This window comes from Heptranchias perlo, chromosome 2 (genome assembly GCF_035084215.1).
Source record: "Heptranchias perlo isolate sHepPer1 chromosome 2, sHepPer1.hap1, whole genome shotgun sequence".
Taxonomy (NCBI): Eukaryota; Metazoa; Chordata; class Chondrichthyes; order Hexanchiformes; family Hexanchidae; genus Heptranchias; species Heptranchias perlo.
In genome coordinates, this window is record NC_090326.1 from 65,663,427 (window position 1) to 65,683,050 (window position 19,624).

A 19,624-nucleotide genomic window follows, 5' to 3' on the forward strand; every position below is an offset into this window, starting at 1 on the left:
CTCTCTCCCTCTCTCTCTCCTCCTCCAAAAAGCCATCTCTTTGATCAAGCTTTTGGTTACCCTTTCGAATCTTTATATTCCTGGCTCAATATCCATTTTCCATATGCTTATCTGTAAAGCACCTTGGGATGTGAAAGGCACTTTTTAAAAGCACTTTTTAAAAGCAAGTTGTTGTTCACACTGGGACAATACCTTCTTCCGATCATCAGTCTTGATCAGTCCTGTGGGCAAATACATGTTGTAAGCACTGCAACTCTGGAACAAGGGCCTTTAGTACCCAGAGGTCCTACCCTCCCCTGCCCAACTCTTCTAAATTGCCCTGGAGTCATATTTAATGTTACATCAAGTTATATCAAAATTACAGCACAGAAACAGGCCATTCGGCCCAACCGGTCTCTGCTGGTGTTTATGGTCCACATGAGCCTCCTCCCTCCCTTGTCTAACCCTATCAGCATTCCCTTCTATTCCTTTCTCCCTCATGTGCTTATCTAACTGGCCCTTAAATGCATCTATGCTATTTGCCTCAATTACACCTTGTGGTAGCATGTTCCACATTCTTACCAATCTTTGGGTAAAGAAGTTTCTCCTGAATTCCCCACTGAATTTATTACCGACTATCTTATATTTAGGATCTCTAGTTTTGGACTCCCCCACAAGTGGAAACATTTTCTCTACATCTACCCTAGCAAACCCTTTCATTATCTTAAAGGCCTCTTATCAGGTCACCCCTCGGTCTTCTCTTTTCTAGAGAAAAAAGCCCCAGCCTGTACAGCTTTTCCTGGTAAGCATATCCTCAGTTCTGGTATCATCCTTGTGAATCTTTTTTGCACCCTCTCCAATGCCTCTATATCCTTTTTAAAATATGGAGAACAGAACTGTGCACAGTACTCCAAGTGTGGTCTAACCAAGGTTCTATACACGTTTAACATGATTTCTTTGCTTTTCAATTCAATCCCTCTAGCAATGAACCCCAGTGATTGATTTGCCTTTTTTATGGCCATATTAATCTGCATCGCTACTTTTAGTGATATGTATCTGTACCCCTAGATCCCTTGGCTCCTCTATCCCATTTAGACTCTTATTATTCTTCCTACCAAAATGCACCACCTCACATTTATCTATATTGAAATTTATTGGCCAATTACACACCCATTCTGCAAGTTTATTAATGGCCTCTTGCATTTTGACACATTCTTCCTTTGTATTAACTGCACCTCCCAATTTGATGTCGTCTGCAAATTTTGAAATTATACTTCCGATTCCCGAATCCAAATAGTTAAGGTAAATTGTGAACAACGGTCATCCCAGCACCAATCCCTGTGGAACAGCACTTCCCACCTTTTACCAGTCTCAGTAGCTACCCTTAACTCCTATTCTGTTTTTTGTTTTGTAGCCAGCTTACTATCAATTCTGCTACCTGTCACCTGACTCCACATGCTCTAACCTTAGTCATGAGTCTACAATGCAAAACCTTATCAGAGGCCTTTTGAAAATCCAAATATATTACATCTACTACATTACCCTTGTCTACTCTTTCTGTTACTTCTTCAAAGAATTCAATATGGTCGGTCAAGCATGACTTTCCCTTCTAAAATTCGTGCTGACTATTCTTAATATTTTTGTTCTCTAGATGTTTTTCTATTGCATCTTTTGAGTAAAGATTCCATTAGCTTTCCTATCACCTTCATTCAGCTAACCCGTCTATAGTTCCCTGATCTTGTTCTATCTCCCTTTTCGAATATAGGAATAACAATGTATGAAGCTGAAACCGTACAACACAGCCTCTCCAAGGTGGCGTCCCACCGCTTCATTGTGCAGTTAGCTCAGAAGCCGGCTGTTATACTGTCGCTTTTGCATCATCGCCAAGCACAAGCCAACTTGCAATAAAGCCTATGAAATTACTTAATAAAATGATGAGCACAAGTTCATTGAAATGCTGAAAAACTGCGGTTCCTAACCTAAGTAATCAAATGATGGTGAGAACCAAAGACCCCGTTGAAATAACTACTGTGCTCTGATCATAAAATCGGCAAATCGCCGTTTGGGATCTTGGGATCTAAATCCATCTTCGATGTTGTGTATTGTCATTAGAAAGGGATGACCAAGCAGCGACAGTAACCAGAAAACAAACCAGCAGCGAAGCATCACTGCAGCTCCATTTCCGAATTAGTTTTTAGACTTCGTCCCATGTTCTACAATCTCTACTACACAAACGCAAGTTATACCATTTACTATTGCTCAAAAACACGCGTTTTCGGTCTAATTGCAAAGTTACTGAAACATGATTCGTTATACAGCAGCTCACCGTCGGAACTCTAGCAGGTCAGTACAACCAACCCTCTTATCCAAATTCGCGTTTTCCGTATTAAAAAATGCTGTTAATTAGTTATATTTTAAATACTGAACCCCCACTTTAATGTCACTTAGCATCCGACTCATTAAAATTATTTTGACTGTCCGGCATGAATATTTTCAAAACAGCCTCTTGCTAACAATTTCGAAAAATAATTAAATCAAGTAGTAATTTGTTGCTTACGGGGCTAATCTACTATAAAATAATGTTTTTTAAAAAATTAATGCAAGACAACGCTCTTGCTGAACTGAATAAAACATAATTTGACGTTTGCACTTTTTAAAAAAAAGTTCTCCGATTTCTACCAGTCTGTCATCTGGAACATTTTGACAGATATCATTCGACCAAAGAGGGCAGGAAGTCCGAATGAAGCGCGAAGCCCGACTTTGTGAAACGTAGCCGACCACACTTGCTACCCACGGCGATCCCTTTACCTGCGCGTCCCAGAGAGCCGGCAGTCTCCTCCGGGCACTTGGCTGGTTTTAATTGTTCACTTTCGATATCTGAAACCTGCCGCAAAAACAAAGACGCAGCTCCAGAGAGAGAGAAAATAATGGGACGAGGCAGAGTTCGACTTCGAAATAAACAACGACAACAAAAATAAAGTCGGAGAACTGAAGGCTGAGGAGGAGGGGACAGAGTAAAACCCAAAACAAGTGTAAATGGAACGGGAACCCTGGAGCCGCGAGCTCCCCCTGAAATCCGAACCACCGCCACCAGGAACACTGCAGCCGCCACTCACAGGGCACGTCGCTTTGTGATGCAACGCGCACTAACTCGCCCTCCCCTTCGGTATTTCCATGACGCGTCCTCGCCCATCGGGGCAGTTCTTTCAAACAAAGGACAGGAGGAGACCATTCGGCCCGTCGTGTCGGTGTTCGCGCCGGCCTTCTCCAGCACTTGGTCAATAGCTTTGTGGGTTACGGCACTTCAAGCGCACGCCCAAGTATTTATTGAGGGCAGCCCAATGCAGGTCGCTACGGTGCTGGCACGGTGTCTGTGTAACCAGTTATAATTGACAAAAATCCCTCAACTCATCGTATGACATTTTCTTGCAAATAAATAAAGCACAGTACATATAGAACGAGGAATGATGAGAGGTGATTTAATCACAGTGGTTGATACTTTGCCAATGGAACAGTGCAGTTTTTATCCTTCACAGTCCAGATTTTAAAAAGTACTAAACACAAATGTTTTCCAAACTATTTTCCCTTAACATTTGGAAAATAAAGTTTTGAGAAAGCCATATGTTATTTTTACATATCTAAAATGTAAAAATCTACAACAATAATGACTTGCATTCATATAGCACCATTCATGTCTGAAAACATCCCAAGGTGCTAGACAGAGGAGAATAGGAACAGGAGTTGAGGTTTTGCAGGAGGATCAGGAAAGCTTGTATGAAAAAATGTACTTTGAAAAAGCTTTTAAAGATGGGGAGGGCGATAGAAAGGCAGAGGGGTATAGGGATGTAGTTCCAAAGATTAGGGTCAAGGCAGCTAGAGACGCTGCTACTGAAGATAGAACACAGGAGGGGGATGCACAACAGGCAGACTCAGAGGACCAGAGGATGTGGGAATGGACAGAAATTTGGAGAAGATTGCTGAGGTAGGATAGAGCGAGGCCATGGAGGGATTTGCAGATTAGGCCAAGAACTTTGAATTTATCTGTTTGGCACAGGGAACCAATGTAGGTTGGGGGTGATGGACAAATGGGGCTCGAGATTTGGATGATTTGGAGTTTATGGAAGGTGGAAATCAGGAGGTCAGAAAGGAGAACATTTAACAAGTCTAGTCTAGAGGTGACAAAGACATGGATAATTGTTTTGGTGGCTGTGGGGGTAAGGTAGAGGTGGAGGTGGGCAGTATTGTGGAGGTAGAAGTAAGCAGTGTTGCTAATGGATAGGATATGAGGTTTGAAACTTAGCCTTAGAGTGAGCATGCAAGGAGTTGGATGGAGTTAATAGCAAGGGTGCAGATTTTTTGGCAGGGGTTAAAACAATGACTTCAACTTCCATATGATCAATTGCAGGAAATTCTGTCTCATCATCCACGATTTAATGCCAGGCAGGTAGTTTAACAGCTAAGAGATGATAGTGGAGTTGAGGGAAGTGGTGGAGAGTTAGAGCTGGGTGTTGTCAGCATAACAATAGGGGATGGGCACCAGGATGTAGCACTGGAAAGGAGAAACAAGGTGCACAAAGGATTGAGAGGGAAAGATAGCACTAGAGCAAGAAATAGTACAGTAGTAGATGGGACCAGATTAAGACAGGGTACAAGAAAGTCTAAGATAGGTTTACAGTGCATGTGTGTAAATGCACAAAGTGTGTTAAACAAGGTTGGAGAGCTGCAGGTGCAATTAGCCACATGGGAATATGATGTTGTGGCAATAACGGAGACCTGGCTCAAAAAAGGGCAGGATTGGGTACTAAATATTCCTGGATATAAGGTGTTCAGGAAAGATAGGGAAGGGAAGAAAGGAGGGGGTGGGGTGGCAGTATTGATTAAGGAGAATATTGCAGTGCAGGAGAGAGAGAATGTCCTGGAGGGGTCAAGGACAGAATCTATTTGGTTAGAGTTAAGGAACAATGAAGATGCCATTACACTACTGGGTGTATTCTATAGGCCACCAACTAGTGGGAAGGATATAGAGGAGCAAATTTGCAGGGAAATTACAGAGAGGTGCAAAAGCCATAGAGTTGTGATAACAGGTGACTTCAACTATCTTAATATAGACTGGGATAGTAATAATATAAGGGGCAAAGAGGGGGAGGAAATTTTGAAGTGTGTTCAGGAGAACATTCTTGACCAGTATGTTTCCTGCCCAACGAGGAAGGAGGCATTGCTGGACTTGGTTCTGGGGAATGATGCAGGCCAAGTGGAGCAAGTGTCAGTGGGGGAACATTTAGGGAACAGCGATCATAGTATCATAAGGTTTAGAATAGCTATGGAATAGGACATGGACCACTCTAAAGTAAAAATACTCAATTGAAGGAGGGCTAATTTCAGTGGAATGAGAACAGATCTGGCCCGGGTAAATTGGAATCAAAGACTGGCAGGCAAAATTGTAATTGAACAATGGGCGGCCTTTAAGGAGGAAATGGTTTAGGTACAGTCTAGGTACATTCCCACGAGGGAGAAAAGTAGGGCAACTAAAGCCAAAGCTCCCTGGATGACAAAAGAGATCGAGAGTAAGATGAAGCAGAGAAAAGGGGCGTATGACAGATGTCAGTTTGATAACACAAGTGAAAACCAGGCTGAATACAGAAAGTTCAGAGAGGAAGTGAAAAAGGAAATAAGAGGGGCAAAGAGAGAGTATGAGAATAGATTGGCAGCAAACATAAAAGAGAATCCAAAAGTCTTCTATAGGCATGTAAACAATAAACGGTAGTAAGAGGAGGGGTGGAACCGATCAAGGACCAAAAAGCAGACCTACTCATGGAGGCAGAGGGCATGGCTGAGGTACTATACTTAAAGTAGATAGGTCACCTGGTCTGGATGGGATGCATCCTAAGTTGCCAAGGGATGTAAGGGTGGAAATTACTGGCCATGATCTTCCAATCATCCTTAGATACGGTGGTGGTGCCAGAGGACTGGAGAATTGCATATGTTACACAATTGTTCAAAAAAGTGTAAGGATAAACCCAGCAACTACAAACCAGTCAGCTTAACCTCGGTGGTGGGGAAACTTTTAGCAAGGATAATCCAGGACAGAATTAACAGTCACTTGGACGAGTGGGGATTGATTAGGGAAAGCCAGCACGGATTTGTTAAAGGCAAATCGTGTTTAACTAACTTGATAGAGTTTTTCGATGAGGTAACAGAAAGGGTCGATGAGGGCAATGTGGTTGATATGGTGTATATGGACTTTCAAAAGGCGCTTGATAAAGTGCTGCATAATAGGCTTGTCATCAAGATTGAAGCCTATGGAATAAAGGGGGCAATAGCAGCATGGATACAAAATTGGCCGAGTAACAGGAAGCAGAGAGTAGTGGTGAACAGTTGTCGTTCGGACTGGAGGGAGGTATACAGTGGTGTTCCTCAGGACTCGGTACTAGGACCACTGCTTTTCTTGACATATGTTAATGACTTGGACTTGGGTGTACAGTGCACAATTTCCAAATTTGCAGATGACACAAAACTTGGAGTGTTGTGAAAACTGAGGATGATAGTGATAGACTTCAAGAGGATATAGACAGCCTGACGAAATGAGTGGACAAGTGGTAAATGAAATTTAATGCAGAAAAATGTGAAGTGATACATTTCGGTAAGAAGAACAAGGAGAGGCAATAAAAACTAGAGGACACAATTCTAAAAGAGATACAGGAACAGAGAGATCTAAGGGTATATGTGCACAAATCGTTGAAAGTGGCAGGGCAGGTTGAGAAAGCGGTTACAAAAGCATACGCGATCCTGGCAAGGAAGTCATGATGAACCTTTATAAAACACTGGTTCAACCACAACTGGAGTATTATGTCCAATTCTGGGCACCGCACTTTAGGAAAGATGTGAAGGCCTCAGAGAGGGTGCAGAAAAGATTTACTACAGTGATTCCAGGGATGAGGGACTTTAGTTATGTGGATAGACTGGCAAAGCTGGGGTTGTTGTCCTTGGAACAGGGAAGGTTGAGATGAGATTTGATAGAGGTATTCAAAATCATGAAGGGACTGGACAGAATAGATAGAGAGAAACTGCTCCCATTGGTGGAAAGGTCAAGAACCAGAGGCAATAAATTTAAAGTGATTGGCAAAAGAACCAAAAGTGACATGAGGAAAACCTTTTTTAACGCAGCGAATGGCTATGATCTGGAATGCACTGCCCGAGGGGGTGGTGGAGGCAAATTTAATCGTGGCTTTCAAAAGAGAACTGGATAAGTACTTGAAAGGAAAAAATTTGCAGGGCTACAGAGATAGAGGAGGGGAGTGGGACTAGCTGGATTGCTCTTGCATAGAGCCAGCACGGACTCAATGGCCGAATGTCCTCCTTCCGTGCTGTAACTTTTCTATGATTCTATAACAACTTGCATTGATGTATTTTCTTTAATGCAAAAGAATGTTCCAAGGAACTTCGAAAATAGACGTAATAAAAATGGAAGTAGAAGAGATTAGGAGCGATGAACAAAGGCTAGATTGAAAAGTTGAGTTTTGAGGAGATTTTAAAGGTGGAGAGGGGGACAAATGGAGAGGTCCCTGTAGGGAGCTCCAAAAGAAGAACCAAGACTTTTGAAGGCATTGCCAGCAATGGTAAGTCAAAGAGGTAACAACTAAAGCCATGGAGGGATTTGTAGAGGAGAATCAAGAATTTTGAATTGAATGCAGTGGGGATGAGGAGCCTGTGCAGGTGAATGAGGACAAGAGTAATGGACCAGCAAGACTTGGAGTAGAACAGGATACCTGCAGAAGACTTTTGGACAAGTTGGAGTTTATGAATGGTGGAGGATGGGAGATTAGCAAGGACAGCATTAGAATAATCAAGTCTGGATGTCACAAAGGCTTGTATAAGGGTTTCAGCATCAGAGGGTTGAGGTAGGGGCAGAGGTGGGCAGTGTTGTGGAGGTGAAAGTATAACATCTTTTTGGTGGATAAAATATGGGGTTTAAAGTTCAGCTCAAGGTCAGACAGGGCACCAAGATTGTGAATGGACTGCTTCAGCCTGAGAGTTACTGGAGAAGGGGTATGAAGTCAGTGGCAAGGGAATGGAGTTTATAGCATGGTAAGAAGATGATGGCTATGGTCTTCCTGATGTTGAGCTGGAAAAAGGTTTAACTCACCCAGGACTGATAAAGGACAAACAATCTAACAGCACAAAAGTAGCTAAGGGGATAGATCTACAGATGATGACACCAAGGCCGGTGTGTCGGAAATGTATTAGTTTCTTGAGGGATTTTGGCTCCTGGATAATCCTCTGATTGGGTATATTGACCCTAACCAAGTCTCCCACCAACAAATGGCAATTGTGGTATGTAATCCTTATTTAGTTTGGGGTTGATATGTGTTTTTCTGATCCCCAATAACAGGTGAAGCTTTGGGTCTTCTCTGCTGGGCAGAATGCACATCCTTCGCCAGATTAAATCAGGCCCTAGAACATACTACTGAAACAACAACAACTTTTATTTATATAGCCCCTTTAATGCAGAAAAAAACATCTGGTGCTTCACAAAAGTATAATCAGATAAAAATGTATGCTGTACCAAAGAAGGAGATTGTCAAACTCGGTCATGGAGGTGAGTTTTAAGGGGGGTCTTAAAGGAGGAGAGGAACATGGAGAGGTGGAAGGGTTTAGGTAAGGAATTCCAGAGCATTGGGTTTAGACGGCTGAAGGCACGGTCGCCAGTGGTGGAGCGAAAGGAGAGGGGATGCACGAGAAGCCAGAGTCGGAGGAACAAAGAGTTTGTGGAGAGAGTTATTTGGCTGGAGGAGGATATAGAGATAGGTAGGGGCAAGGTCATGAAGGGGTTTAAACACTAGGATGCAAATTTTAAATTGGAGGCATTGGAGGAGAGCAAGCCAACGTGAATCAGTAAGGATAGAGGTGATGGGTGATCAGGATGGTGTGGGATAGGAAAGGGACAGCAGATTTTTGGATGTGCTGAAGTTTACAGAGGATAGAGGGTGAGAGACTGGCCAGGAGTGCATTAAAGTAGTCACGTACAGAGGTGACAAAGGCATTGATGAGGGTTTCATGAGTGGATGGGCTGAGGTAGGGGCAAAGGCGGGCAATGTTGCAGAGGTGGGTGGTCCTTGTGATAGAGCTTATATGGGGCCGGATGCTCAGCTCGGGGTCAAATAGGACGCTGAGGTGACAAACAGTCTGGTTCACCCTGAGACAGTAGTTGGTGGGGGGGTGGCTTTGACAAAAAGGGAATGAAGTTGTGATGGGGACCAAAGACGATGGCTTCACTCTTCCAAATGTTTAAGTAGAGGAAATTGTGGCTCATCCAAGACTGGATGTCAGACAAGCAGTCTGACAGCAGAGAAACAGTGGAGAGGTTGATAGGAGTGGTGCAGAGCTAGAGCTGGGCGTTATTGGTGTACATGTGGAAGCTAACCCCATGTCTTTGGATGAGGTCACTATGTGGCAGCATGTAGATGAAGAAGCACAGAGCTCAAAGATAGATTCTTGGGGGACTCCAGAGGCAATGGCTAGGTAAAAGTGGAACCAAACGAGGGAGGAGATGGGTCTCATTGACAAGATGAGCTCAGAAAGCGCACAAGATGAGCTAGGAGTGAAACTAGAGGATGATGCAAGTTGACAGCTAGGGCAGGGGGAAAACATCCAAAGTGGCCACTTTGGTAACATATGGATGACTGCACAGTTTAGAGACCAAACCTAAAAGGCAATTTGACAGCCTTGGCAGCTGACCATGTAATATCATAAGGAGTTTAACACTGTACAAACCTACACCATACCAAATACAGAGATGGTAAGTTTATTATTCATAATACTTCAAATCAGTGTCATACTAATATAAAGTATTGAAAAAGCTAAAATTCCAAGAGTATGATCTGTCAAGGGATGTGGCTTGGAGAATATAGTTTGAAAGTAACCATGTGCATTTCAGGAAAGGGATGCAAAGATGGGAGTTGCCAAACTGTTCTGGAGTTTATGTCATAATCATTCAATCCCACTTTTGAATATTGACTTTTACTCATCCCTTGCAGAACTCATAAAACAAGTTGAGCAATAAAGTCACTTTGAATAAATGCCCAAAATGTGCAATACATTCACAGTTCTGCAGGAAAATCCTGGCCAAAAAGTATGACAGAGGTATACAAGAATGTGTGGCATACAAAGAAACCTGAAGGTCAAAAAATCAATCATTTGTAACAAAAAAAAACATAGCATACAGTACAGAAACCAGAGCTCCTTCAAACTGCTTGAATCCAGAACTGACTACATGCAAAATTAATTCACCATGAGCTGCCCCAGTGAAAATTAGCACAGCCAATATGGCTGAAACGCATGAGGCTTTAGCTTTCAGCTACAGAAGTCCTTGATGGTTCCCAGCAATGTTGTACTTCTCTAGACAATACATATTCTAAAGAAATTATAGTAAAAATTAGTGACTATTTAATACAAGATCATGGAATTAGTAACACAATAGTCTGTCGATAGTTACAATTTTTTTATATCAATGTTTTTTATATATGTAAAGATCAATCTTCAGTAGTGAGATTTTGGGGTATATATAAATTAACAAAATTTATTCTCTGGGTTAGTTTAGTTTTTATTTATTACTTCTATGATGTGAGTGGTATGCAATGGGTAGGTATTAGGGAAGAGAATGTTTGGTTATGGAGACATAAGCCACTGAATTTTGATTTGCAAAACAAAAGGCTCCAGATATATGTTCCTAATGACGGGTGAATAGCAAAAGACACTGCATTTGGACCTATTGTACCAGATCAGTCAACAGTCATGCGGATTGTATTGTGAGAAGTGGTTGTTGGATAGGTTTTGTAAGCATTATCAGTTCACTTCTGGAAAGGATTGTGCAATAAATATCAACTGGAAAGAGATGCATCACCTTGGTTGGTGTAATAAAGACATTTTACATGGTTGTGTTTAAGTGATTCCTAACTTTTAATAAGTATCAAAGGTTAGGGAGACACTTAAACACAACCGTGTGAAATTTCTTTATATGTAACTTGTGATTGAATTTCTCAGTAACGGATTGCAATTTTTTTTGATACATTTTCAGCAATAATATAAGTAATCAAAGTAAGCATTTTGCCTTTTATAACTTTTGACAGTCTTTGCTGTCATTTTTCTTTTCATAAAGGAGATAAGACATTGTGCCTTCGTGGCAGCTGATATTACTGGGCAAAAATTAATGTTAAAATGTAAAAAGATGGAGTCCTCTGCTATCATTTAAATGCCTAGTAGCAAATAGGAGATTCAGTTTCTAGCCTTTGTTATTCAGAGGGCTTCAATCCTTATTTCTTAATAAATATTATTTTTCTATGTTTTTTAAAATGGCACATTTATTTTAAACCTTGTTCCCTACCTGCCTTGTAAAAGCACATGTACTATTATAGGGGAACCTATCTTCCCCAGCAATAGCTCTTTTTTTTTATTCGTTCACGGGATGTGGGCGTCGCTGGCGAGGCCAGCATTTATTGCCCATCCCTAATTGCCCTTGAGAAGGTGGTGGTGAGCCGCCTTCTTGAACCGCTGCAGTCCGTGTGGTGACGGTTCTCCCACAGTGCTGTTAGGAAGGGAGTTCCAGGATTTTGACCCAGCGACAATGAAGGAACGGCGATATATTTCCAAGTCGGGATGGTGTGTGACTTGGAGGGGAATGTGCAGGTGGTGTTGTTCCCATGTGCCTGCTGCTCTTGTCCTTCTCGGTGGTAGAGGTCGCGGGTTTGGGAGGTGCTGTCGGAGAAGCCTTGGCGAGTTGCTGCAGTGCATCCTGTGGATAGTGCACACTGCAGCCACGGTGCGCCGGTGGTGAAGGGAGTGAATGTTCAGGGTGGTGGATGGGGTGCCAATCAAGCGGGCTGCTTTATCTTGGATGGTGTCGAGCTTCTTGAGTGTTGTTGGAGCTGCACTCATCCAGGCAAGTGGGGAGTATTCCATCACACTCCTGACTTGTGCCTTGTAGATGGTGGAAAGGCTTTGGGGAGTCAGGAGGTGAGTCACTCGCCGCAGAATACCCAGCCTCTGACCTGCTCTAGTAGCCACAGTATTTATATGGCTGGTCCAGTTAGGTTTCTGGTCAATGGTGACCCCCAGGATGATGATGGTGGGGGATTCGGCGATGGTAATGCCGTTGAATGTCAAGGGGAGGTGGTTAGACTCTCTCTTGTTGGAGATGGTCACTGCCTGGCACTTATCTGGCGCGAATGTTACTTGCCACTTATGAACCCAAGCCTGGATGTTGTCCAGGTCTTGCTGTATGCGGGCTCGGACTGCTTCATTATTTGAGGGGTTGCGAATGGAACTGAACACTGTGCAGTCATCAGCGAACATCCCCATTTCTGACCTTATGATGGAGGGAAGGTCATTGATGAAGCAGCTGAAGATGGTTGGGCCTAGGACACTGCCCTGAGGAACTCCTGCAGCAATGTCCTGGGGCTGAGATGATTGGCCTCCAACAACCACTACCATCTTCCTTTGTGCTAGGTATGACTCTAGCCACTGGAGAGTTTTTCCTCTGATTCCCATTGACTTCAATTTTACTAGGGCTCCTTGGTGCCACACTCGGTCAAATGCTGCCTTGTTGTCAAGGGCAGTCACTCTCACCTCACCTCTGGAATTCAGCTCTTTTGTCCATGTTTGGACCAACGCTGTAATGAGGTCTGGAGCCGAGTGGTCCTGGCGGAACCCAAACTGAGCATCGGTGAGCAGGTTATTGGTGAGTAAGTGTCGCTTGATAGCACTGTCGACGACACCTTCCATCACTTTGCTGATGATTGAGAGTAGACTGATGGGGCGGTATTTGGCCGGATTGGATTTGTCCTGCTTTTTGTGGACAGGACATACCTGGGCAATTTTCCACATTGTCGGGTAGATGCCAGTGTTGTAGCTGTACTGGCACAGCTTGGCTAGAGGCGCAGCTAGTTCTGGAGCACAAGTCTTCAGCACTACAGCTGGGATGTTGTCGGGGCCCATAGCCTTTGCTGTATCCAGTGCACTCAGCCGTTTCTTGATATCACGTGGAGTGAATCGAATTGGCTGAAGACTGGCTTCTGTGATGGTGGGGATATCGGGAGGTGGCTGAGATGGATCATCCACTCGGCACTTCTGGCTGAAGATGGGACAGGACATACCCAGGGATGGTGATGGAAGAGTCTGGGACGTTGGCTGAAAGGTATGATTCTGTAAGTATGGCTAGGTCAGGCTGTTGCTTGACTAGACTGTGGGACAGCTCTCCCAATTTTGGCACAAGTCCCCAGATGTTAGTAAGGAGGACCTTGCAGGGTCGACTGGGCTTGGTGTTTTGCCGTTGTCGTGTCCGGTGCCTAGTGGTCCGATGCCGGGTGGTCCGTCCGGTTTTATTCTTATTGTGACTTTTCGTAGCGAGATTTTACAACTGAGTGGCTTGCTAGGCCATTTCAGAGGGCAATTAAGAATCAACCACATTGCTGTGGGTCTGGAGTCACATATAGGCCAGACCAGGTAAGGACGGCAGGTTTCCTTCCCTAAAGGACATTAGTGAACCAGATGGGTTTTTACGACAATCCGGTAGTTTCATGGCCATCATTACTGATACTAGTATTTTAATTCCAGATTTTTATTTAATTAATTGAATTTAATTAATTAATTGAATTTAAATTCGCCAGCTGCCGTGGCGGGATTTGAACTCATGACTCTGGAGGAAAACGTTTTATAATAAAAAATCTTAGCTCTCATTGCACACATTGCTCTCTCTCTCTTCACTATTCACTAACAGCTTTCATTGCACACATCACTGTTTCTTCATAGGTGGATTTCCAAGCTGTTGTCCGTGGCAAGGCACTATGTATGCCATGAGCATGAATTGGAAAATCAAGCACAATTTTCTGATCCAACATTGTGGCAAGCCTGGTACCTTGCCCCAGGCAAGGACTTGGAAAATCTACCCTTAAATTCAGCAACAAATCTCACTGCACATATCGCTATCTCTATTCACTAACAGTCCTTCGCACACATTGCTCTCCCTTTCTATCTATTTGGTAACAGTTTTCATTACACTCACTGCTGTCTCCCTCTTTCTTATTCACTGACAGCTCTCATTACTCACATTGCTCTCTCTCAGTTTTCATTACAAATATTAGGCTGGATTTTTCTCATTGTAAAATCAAGGGTAATTGGGTGGGGAAACCTACTGCTGCATCCCTGCCCCCACCAGCACTGCCTTCAATTTTCCTCCCCTTCACCAGCAGGGAAGGTGGTTGGCTCTCCTTTCACTACTCCATCGCATGACAGTGGGAAGGCAGGGCCCAAGTACCCGCCCAATATTCCTGCCTTCCGTTGCTACTGCTGCTGACCCAGGGACCACTGGGAAGGAGTAGCAGTAGACCCTGGGGCAGTGGTGGATGGCCTGCTGGAACCTCTTTCAGAGGGAGAGGGCCCAGTATCGGCCAACTCTCCCTCTCCTAGTGCCCCAAAAAGTTATCTTTTTTGGCCTCAGCTCCGTGGTGCCTCTGCCTCTTTTAACATCGCCTCCCTCCTTTTCTAGTGTCGCAGTTGGACACCTGCTGCAGCATCACCGCATGTTCCTACTATTTAATGGTCGGCTCCACCTTGGTGGCAGAATTCCCGCTGGGATCCAGTCCGGAATAATTTTTTAAAATTCATTCATGGGATGTTGGCATCGCTGGCAAGGCCAGCATTTGTTGCCCACCCTTAATTGCCCTTGAGAAGGTGGTGGTGAGCTGCCTTCTTGAACCGCTGCAGTACATGTGGTGAAGGTACTACCACAGTGCTGTTAGGTAGGGAGTTCCAGGATTTTGACCCAGTGACGAAGAAGGAACGGCAATATATTTCCAAGTTGGGATGGTGTGTGACTTGGAGGCGAATGTGCAGGTGGTGTTGTTCCCATGCGCATGCTGCCCTTGTCTTTCTAAGTGGTGGAGGTCGCGGGTTTGGGAGGAGCTGTCAAAGAAGCCTTGGCGAGTTGCTGCAGTGCTTCTTGTAGATGGTACACACTGCTACCACGGTGCATTGGTGGTGAAGGGAGTGAATGTTTAGGGTGGTGGATGGGGTGCCAATCAAGCGGGCTGCTGGATGGTGTTGAGCTTCTTGAGTGTTGTTGGAGCTGCACTCATCCAGGCAGGTGGAGAGTATTCTGTCACACTCCTGACTTGTGCCTTGTAGATGATGGAGTCAGGAGGTGAGTCACCCGCCTCGGAATACCCAGCCAATTAATGTCCCATCACTCCGGCCCAAGAAAACGGGTCAGGGTCACGGTAGAACCAAGGCAGTGAATGAAAGACCCACCCTAGTAGAAAATACAGGCCGCTCACTTTCTATTCAGTGACAACTCTCATTATACATATTGCGCTTTCTCTCTCAGATTCTGATACCTGAAGAAGGTTGGTTTGTAATACTGCAGGGCATTATTGATAATGGTCCAGCGAGCATAGCTGTCTAATGAAACATAGAAGGATAGACCTGTCACTGGGGGCTGGGATTCTTCCCTTTGGCTTCTGATAATCCTGCAAGCCTAACAAGTAGAATGATCCTGGCTGAATACACAACGGAAAGCTTACCAGTGCTTAGTTCTCTGTGCTGCTAAGCTGCATAGTTTTAGCTGGTTAAACACTGGGGGAAGGTGAGAACTCCTGGGCATGTTGGAACTGGGTTACGGTCGCGCTCCAAAGTCAAATATTTTAACTACCTACCCACCCCCAGCCCACCTGTTCTTGGGGTTTAAAACTCGCCCCAAGGTTCCTACAATAGGAGGAATGGAAAAACTGAAGGAATAACTAATCTGACAATTCTATCACATTGTCTAATGGTTAGCTGCAGTGTAATTTTACACTTGTGCCTTGTAGATAATGGAAAGGCTTTGTATTGACAAAGACAAATTGCCTGGAAATGGCTCATGATGAAAGGAGACTTAAAGGAGAGAAAAAACATTTTAAAATGGTGAACAAAGGCCCCTTGCAAACAAATAATCTTTCCTGCATGTATATTTTGCAAGCTGTGTGGCCAAAAAAGTGAGGAATACTTAGATTCACATGTAGCAACCCTGACTGTCTAAACTACAGGGTTCACCAATTCGTATCACCTGCTGAGGCACCAGCAGGTTCACACCGGGGAGAGGCCGTTCACCTGCTCCCAGTGCGGGAAGGGCTTCATCAATTCCTCCCACCTGCTGACGCACCAGTGCGTCCACACCAGGGAGAGGCCAGTGTCCTGCTCCGCGTGCGGGAAGGGCTTCATCAATTCCTCCCACCTGCTGACGCACCAGTGCGTCCACACCGGGGAGAGGCCGTTCACCTGCTCCGTGTATGGGAAGGGGTTCACGGACTCATCCAACCTTCTGATACACCGACGCATTCACACGGGGGAGAAGCCGTTCGCCTGCTCCCTGTGCGGGAAGGGATTCACCAATTCGTCTGATCTGCTGAAGCACCAGAGGGTTCACAGCGGGGAGAGACCGTTCACCTGCTCCGTGTGCGGGAAGGGGTTCACTCGCTCATCCGACCTGCTCGCACATCAGCGAGTGCAAACCGGGGAGAGGCCATTCACCTGCTCCGTGTGCAGGAAGGGGTTCACCCGCTCATCCCATCTGCAGACACACCAGCGAGTTCACCGTTGACGGCAGTGGCCCGATTCCCAGAACTGAACCTTGCTCGTTCAGGCAGCTGGAGTTTGTTGCAGCTGATGTTAATAACCCCGAGAACTGGGCTGGATTTTAATATTCTGGACTTACATCTCGATGCCTTAGAGAGGGCGCAGAAGAGATTCACTAGAATGATTCCAGGGATGAGGGACTTTAGTTACGTGGATAGACAGGAGAAGCCGCGATTGTTCTCCTTGGAACAGAGACGGTTGTGAGGAGATTTGATCGAGGTATTCAAAATCATGAAGGGTCTAGACAGAGTAGATAGAGAGAAACTGTTCCCATTGGCGGAAGGGTCAAGGACCAGAGGACATAGATTTAAGGTGATTGGCAAAAGAACCAAAGACGACATGGGGAGAAACTTTTTTACGCAGCGAGTGGTTAGGATCTGGAATGCACTGCCCGAGAGGGTGGTGGAGGCAGATTCAATCATGGCCTTCAAAAGGGAACTGGATAAGTACTTGAAGGGAAAAAATTTGCAGGGCTACAGGGGTGGGCGGGGGAGTGAGACTAGCTGGATTGTTCTTGCAGAGTGCCGGCACGGACTCGATGGGCCAAATGGCCTCCTTCCGTGCTGTAACCTTTCTATGATTCTATGATAACTTCTCCAAGATTAAGAGTTGGGTGGGGAGGGAGTTACAAATGTAGAAATAGGCATAAAATTAGTTTTTCTTTTATCTCAGGCACAAAAACTATTTGCCTACATACAAATAGAGGTAAACTTTCTGATGTGTGCTCACCAGCATGCAGCATTGCCCATCAGGAGCACATATCAGGAAATCACATACATGCAGCCCATGACTTTCCAATCACTGATGGGAGCATACAATTAGAAAATGTACGCTATAGTACTCATTCTCAAACACACTAGGGGAACACGTAAGATTTAATAAATACTAAATCTTACCGGTGATCCTTACTTTGATTAGTAAGCTGAGTCCAAATTTTAAATTTATGAAAGCTGAGACGGGGACAACTGAAGCACCAATGCCTGTTTGGGTTCCAAATAAGATTTCTGTTTATTCTAGAGTATTAGGTCCCTGGAACAAAGCTTCTTTTCATTTCAACAAGCAGAAATAGAAGTATTGTGAACTCAAAAGTGCATGTTAAGCTAATAAGGGGGCTGTATCACTCTCATTCTTACCTGTAAATTTACTATTTTATTTTGGCTTACATTCAGTGTGATTAGATCTTTGAAAACAAAGGTATTCACTAACATTGAAATGAAATTCAAATAGTTAGCACTTCAGAAGTATATATTCATTTCTTGTTTACCCATCTCAATATCAGAGACCTTTTAATGGTACTCAAAGATATTACCTTATATCTTAAAAAAAGGAAGAACTTGCATTTATATAGTGCCTTTCATGATATCAGGACATCCTAAATGGCTTTACAGTCAATGAAATATTTTTGAAATGTAGTCTCTGTTGTAACATAGGAAACATGGCAGCCAATTTGCACACAGCAAGGTCCCTCAAACAGCAATGAGATAATGACCAGATAATCTGTTTTAGTGATGTCAAGTGAGGGATAAATATTGACCAGGACACCAGGGTGAACTGCCCTGGTTTTCCTTGAATAGTGCCATGGGATCTTTTACGTCCACCCGAGAGGGCAGACAAGGCCTTGGTTTACCGTTACCAAAAGACAGCACCTTCGACAGTGCAGCACTCCCTCAGTGAGCACAGAACATTAAAACAATATTGAATATTTACAATCTAATATCACCATCAATATCATCATTCAGTATTGTAATCTTCATGACAGCACTAGTAAATTTTCACATGAAAGAAACATATTTGCATGCAAGCAACAAAGTAAATTAATTACTGAAGATTACAAAGAAGATTAGATTGGAACATCTGCTGTCTTAAGTAGCTCTGCGCGATTATAAAGCACACCATACATGCATTAATACATGAGGACATCTAGTGGTCATTATTTGTGAAGCATTCAAAAGGAAGGCATGAGATAAGGTTGGCTTTGGTGTAATGCAATCAATAATCACACCCTCATACATATGGTACAGATGTCTGCCTACTCTAAAGTAGAGTTATGCACTTATTTTTTACTTAAAACATTAAAAGCAAATCACTGCAGAGCTGAGGGTGGTTCAGTTATGCAGAGTGCAGCACAGTTGCTTCTCAGAGGGATAAATGATTAGTGCGTGAATCACCCGTGGCCACTCTGGTACAGCTCCTGTGGTTTTACAGAGAGTGTCATTGCCAGTGGCGTGGAAGATGCTGAACAAGGAGACTTAATGAGGGAGGAAAAAAATTATAATAAAATTAGAAAAATGAACAAGTGTACAACAGGACTTAGATTATGCTGCCTTACTGCAACATTTATTATTAGTATTTGGCTCATTTTCTCTTTTATTTTTCCGACTGCTCCTGTCATGCTCTTCATCCTGCAGTCAAGAGTAGATGATGAGACTTAAAGTACTGTACAGTGGGTGTGAGTACCACTTTGTGATTGTCAAGCAGGCAATCGACAAGACTAATGCAGAATGTTTTTTCTTTTAACTCAGATGGGCATTTATTGCTGGATGGGTCTCCATTTAGTGGGCTGTCCTAGAACTTCCAGAACTTGTCTAAGAAGTTATAATTAAGGCCACTGCTTTACAGTTTTCAGAGAAAAATGGACAGAATCATGAAATGTAATCCCCAGAATCATATGTGATAAAAATGAAATTTGACTTATTCAGTAATTGTAACAGTGGACCTGATTATAATTTTAGTCATTCGAAGGATCTGAGTTCAAGACTGTTTGGCCGTCCAGTGATCCCACCAGTGTTACTGGTCTTCCCCTATGAATAATAACAATAATTCAATATCTGAGAAAACAGGGGTTGGCATTCCAGCAGACTGTAAAATGTTAGCAAGGCACCACCTTCATAGTCTAGCACACTCTAGGCTTCAACTTGTGAGACAACAGTTTAGAGTTGAAATGTATAGTGCTGCATTAATCAATTATTGTTAGTCAATAAAT

General features: G+C 43.8%; 2 protein-coding genes across 3 annotated transcripts in view; one reads left to right on the top strand and one right to left on the bottom strand.

Moving 5' to 3' along the window:
* Positions 1 to 3,081, bottom strand: part of osbpl3b (oxysterol binding protein-like 3b) — a 226,963-nt gene extending 223,882 nt beyond the window's left edge. For both annotated transcript variants that reach the window (XM_068001962.1, XM_068001971.1), the window contains exon 1: positions 2,788 to 3,081. The gene's annotated coding sequence lies outside the window, so the exon portion shown is untranslated. The remainder of the gene's footprint in view (positions 1 to 2,787) is intronic.
* A 5,448-nt stretch (positions 3,082 to 8,529) lies between these two features.
* Positions 8,530 to 16,606, top strand: LOC137332120 (zinc finger protein 239-like). Its single transcript, XM_067995833.1, has 2 exons — positions 8,530 to 8,575; positions 16,053 to 16,606. Exons 1-2 carry the CDS (start codon positions 8,530 to 8,532, stop codon positions 16,604 to 16,606), a joined length of 600 nt encoding a protein of 199 aa, XP_067851934.1.
* Positions 16,607 to 19,624: the final 3,018 nt, after the last annotated feature.